Source organism: Phragmites australis, chromosome 1 (assembly GCF_958298935.1).
Source record: "Phragmites australis chromosome 1, lpPhrAust1.1, whole genome shotgun sequence".
Taxonomy (NCBI): domain Eukaryota; kingdom Viridiplantae; phylum Streptophyta; class Magnoliopsida; order Poales; family Poaceae; genus Phragmites; species Phragmites australis.
Genome location: NC_084921.1, coordinates 3,382,489 through 3,385,364, shown reverse-complemented (window position 1 = coordinate 3,385,364; position 2,876 = coordinate 3,382,489). Strand labels below are relative to the sequence as shown.

Genomic DNA, 2,876 nt, shown 5'->3' with positions numbered 1-2,876 from the left:
GGCCATCTGGGGTAGCCTGTATCTGTAATGTAATGCGTCTACAGTCTCTCTCTATTGCAAATTGGAGGCATACGTTTTTGACGGATATATGTGCAGACACTGATCCAACTCCAACTAATGCGTTGTCCATCAGCCAAACGGAGTAGGAGAAAATCAGGACCTACATCACACATCAGTTACTCCCAAGAGCCCAAGAACAAGCTTCCAAATCCAAACTTTACTGCTCCAGTTGATGCCGCTCATACTGTTGATTTGTTCCTTGTTCTTTGCTTTCCATCAGATCTGTTCTTAGATAGGACATGGAACCCAATTGGAGTCTCATTAGCACAAAACTACAAGCGAAGACGTCTCACTCACTGACCAAGTGACCAATCGGCACTCCCATATCTGCACGGGACCGCGGCTGAAGCTGCAGCTCGCCACACTCCCCAGCTCCCCCCCCCCCCCCCTCCACACGAAGGCGCGAGTGGTGTCAACCACTCTGCAGCCATGGAGCCCGTGGAAACAGCAGGAGAGCACCACGCGGGTGCAGGCAAACCGGAGGCCGCGGCAGCAAGGAGCTACTGGCGGTGGCACAAAGAGGACTTCTTCCCAGAGCCGTCGTTCGCGAGCTGGGGCGCCTATCGCGCGGCGCTGAGCGCGACCCCGGCCCGGCTCCGCGACCGCCTCGCCGGCCGCTCCACCGACGCCGCCGAGCTCGGCGCGCTACGTCGACGCAGCGAGAACGAGATGCGCCGCTGCCTCACGTGGTGGGACCTCACGTGGTTCGGCTTCGGCTCCGTCATCGGCGCCGGGATCTTTGTGCTCACCGGCCAGGAGGCGCACGACCACGCCGGCCCCGCCATCGTGCTCTCCTACGTGGCCTCCGGCCTCTCCGCCATGCTCTCGGTGTTCTGCTACACCGAGTTCGCCGTCGAGATCCCCGTGGCCGGCGGATCCTTCGCGTACCTCCGCGTCGAGCTCGGCGACGTCGCAGCCTTCATCGCCGCCGCGAACCTCATCCTCGAGAGCATCATCGGCACGGCGGCAGTGGCGCGTTCCTGGACCTCGTACCTGGCCTCGCTCATCAACAAGCCAGCGAGCGCGCTGCGCATACACACGTCGCTCGCCGAGGGGTACAACGAGCTGGACCCCATCGCGGTAGTGGTGATCGCGGTCACTGCGACCCTGGCCATGCTGAGCTCCAAGGGCACCTCCCGTGTCAACTGGGTCGCGTCCGCCGTGCACGTGCTCGTCATCGGGTTCGTCATCGTTGCCGGGTTCCTCCACGCGAAGACGAGCAACCTGACCCCCTTCGTGCCGTACGGCGTGCCGGGCGTGTTCCGGGCGGCGGCGATCGTGTACTTCGCGTACGGCGGGTTCGACAACATCGCGACGATGGCGGAGGAGACCAAGAACCCGTCGCGGGACATCCCTCTGGGTCTGCTGGGGTCCATGTCCGTGATCACTGCCATTTACTGCGTGATGGCGCTGGTGCTGAGCATGATGCAGCCGTACACGGCGATCGACCGGAGCGCGGCCTACTCTGTGGCGTTCAGCAACGTGGGGATGCATTGGGCGCAGTACGTGGTGGCTCTGGGCGCGCTCAAGGGGATGACGACGGTGCTGCTGGTGGGGGCGCTGGGGCAGGCGCGGTACACGACGCACATCGCACGGAGCCACATCATCCCGCCCGTGTTCGCGCTCGTGCACCCGAGGACCGGCACGCCCGTGCACGCCACCGCGCTCATCGCCATCGCCAGCGCCTGTATCGCGCTCTTCTCCAGCCTCGATGTGCTCTCCAGCCTGCTCTCCGTCAGCACGCTCTTCATCTTCATGATGATGGCCACCGCGCTCCTCGTCCGCCGGTACGTACGCGCTTGTAAAACGCAACAACCATCGGTTCGCTGGTGGTCACTGTAAAACTAACAACCTGTTGGTGCAGGTATTACGTGCGGGGTGTGACGAGCCGGACACACGCGATGCGGTTCACGGCGATGCTGCTGCTGATCATCGGCTCGTCGATCGGCATCGCGGCGTACTGGGGTACGTCTCCCGAGCGGTGGCAGGGCTACGTCGTGCTGGTGCCGGCGTGGGCGGCCGGCACGCTGGGCATCCAGCTGCTGGTGCCTGCGGCCCGCGCGCCCAAGGTGTGGGGCGTGCCGCTCGTGCCGTGGCTGCCCTCGCTCTCCATCGCCACCAACCTTTTCCTCATGGGCTCGCTCGGAAAGGATGCCTTCGTCCGCTTCGGCGTCTGCACCGCCGTCATGCTGATCTACTACGTGCTCGTTGGCCTGCACGCCACCTACGACGTCGCGCACGGCGCGTGCGCTGGGGAGGACGACGACGGGGACGTCGCCACTGACAAAGAGAAGGTGGCCGCGGCGGACGTGGAGAAGGCTGCTGCGGCAGACGGTGACCGGCAATAGATCGGACGGCTCTGTTCATCCTCAGTCTCGATCCCCATGGACCGCGGCTCATGGTCATGGTCATGTGACGTGCAGTAGTAATATAGTGGCAGCTGATACGTGCTGTCCGAACGCGATGCGTTTTGTACCTTCCATGATACGAGGAATCTTCACGTGACTGGAATTGCAACTGTGAAAGTGCAAGTATACATGTGACTCGTAACAAGTTCAGATGCTTCCTCATTCTGTCTTTGCTCACAATGTGATCTTAGACCTTACTTGCACTTTGGTCTTTTTTTTTCAACCCCCCCCCCCCCGTTTTTTGCATAAAGCGTACAAAAGTAGATCGAATTTGTATCGTGATCGTATGAATACACCACATCTGACACGAGAACTATGCAAACTCCCTAAAAAAGAATCGGAAAATAGAGTTGTCCAACAAGTGTTCTTCACAACGCAGTTTGTATTTTGCACTTATAAAAAGTTTTA

At 60.5% G+C, this 2,876-nt stretch overlaps 1 protein-coding gene across 1 annotated transcript; it reads left to right on the top strand.

Moving 5' to 3' along the window:
- Positions 1-409: 409 nt before the first annotated feature.
- On the top strand, positions 410-2,633 carry LOC133919089 (cationic amino acid transporter 5-like). The gene is made up of 2 exons (XM_062363379.1): positions 410-1,847; positions 1,925-2,633. Exons 1-2 carry the CDS (start codon positions 490-492, stop codon positions 2,406-2,408), a joined length of 1,842 nt encoding a protein of 613 aa, XP_062219363.1. The 5' UTR covers positions 410-489; the 3' UTR covers positions 2,409-2,633.
- Positions 2,634-2,876: the final 243 nt, after the last annotated feature.

Bases quoted from the DNA above. Each gene is read 5' to 3' on its own strand.
- LOC133919089 (XM_062363379.1), top strand. From the start codon at position 490: ATGGAGCCCGTGGAAACAGCAGGAGAGCACCACGCGGGTGCAGGCAAA. The intron at 1,848-1,924 runs GTACGTACGCGC...CTGTTGGTGCAG, and splicing joins ACCGCGCTCCTCGTCCGCCG to GTATTACGTGCGGGGTGTGA.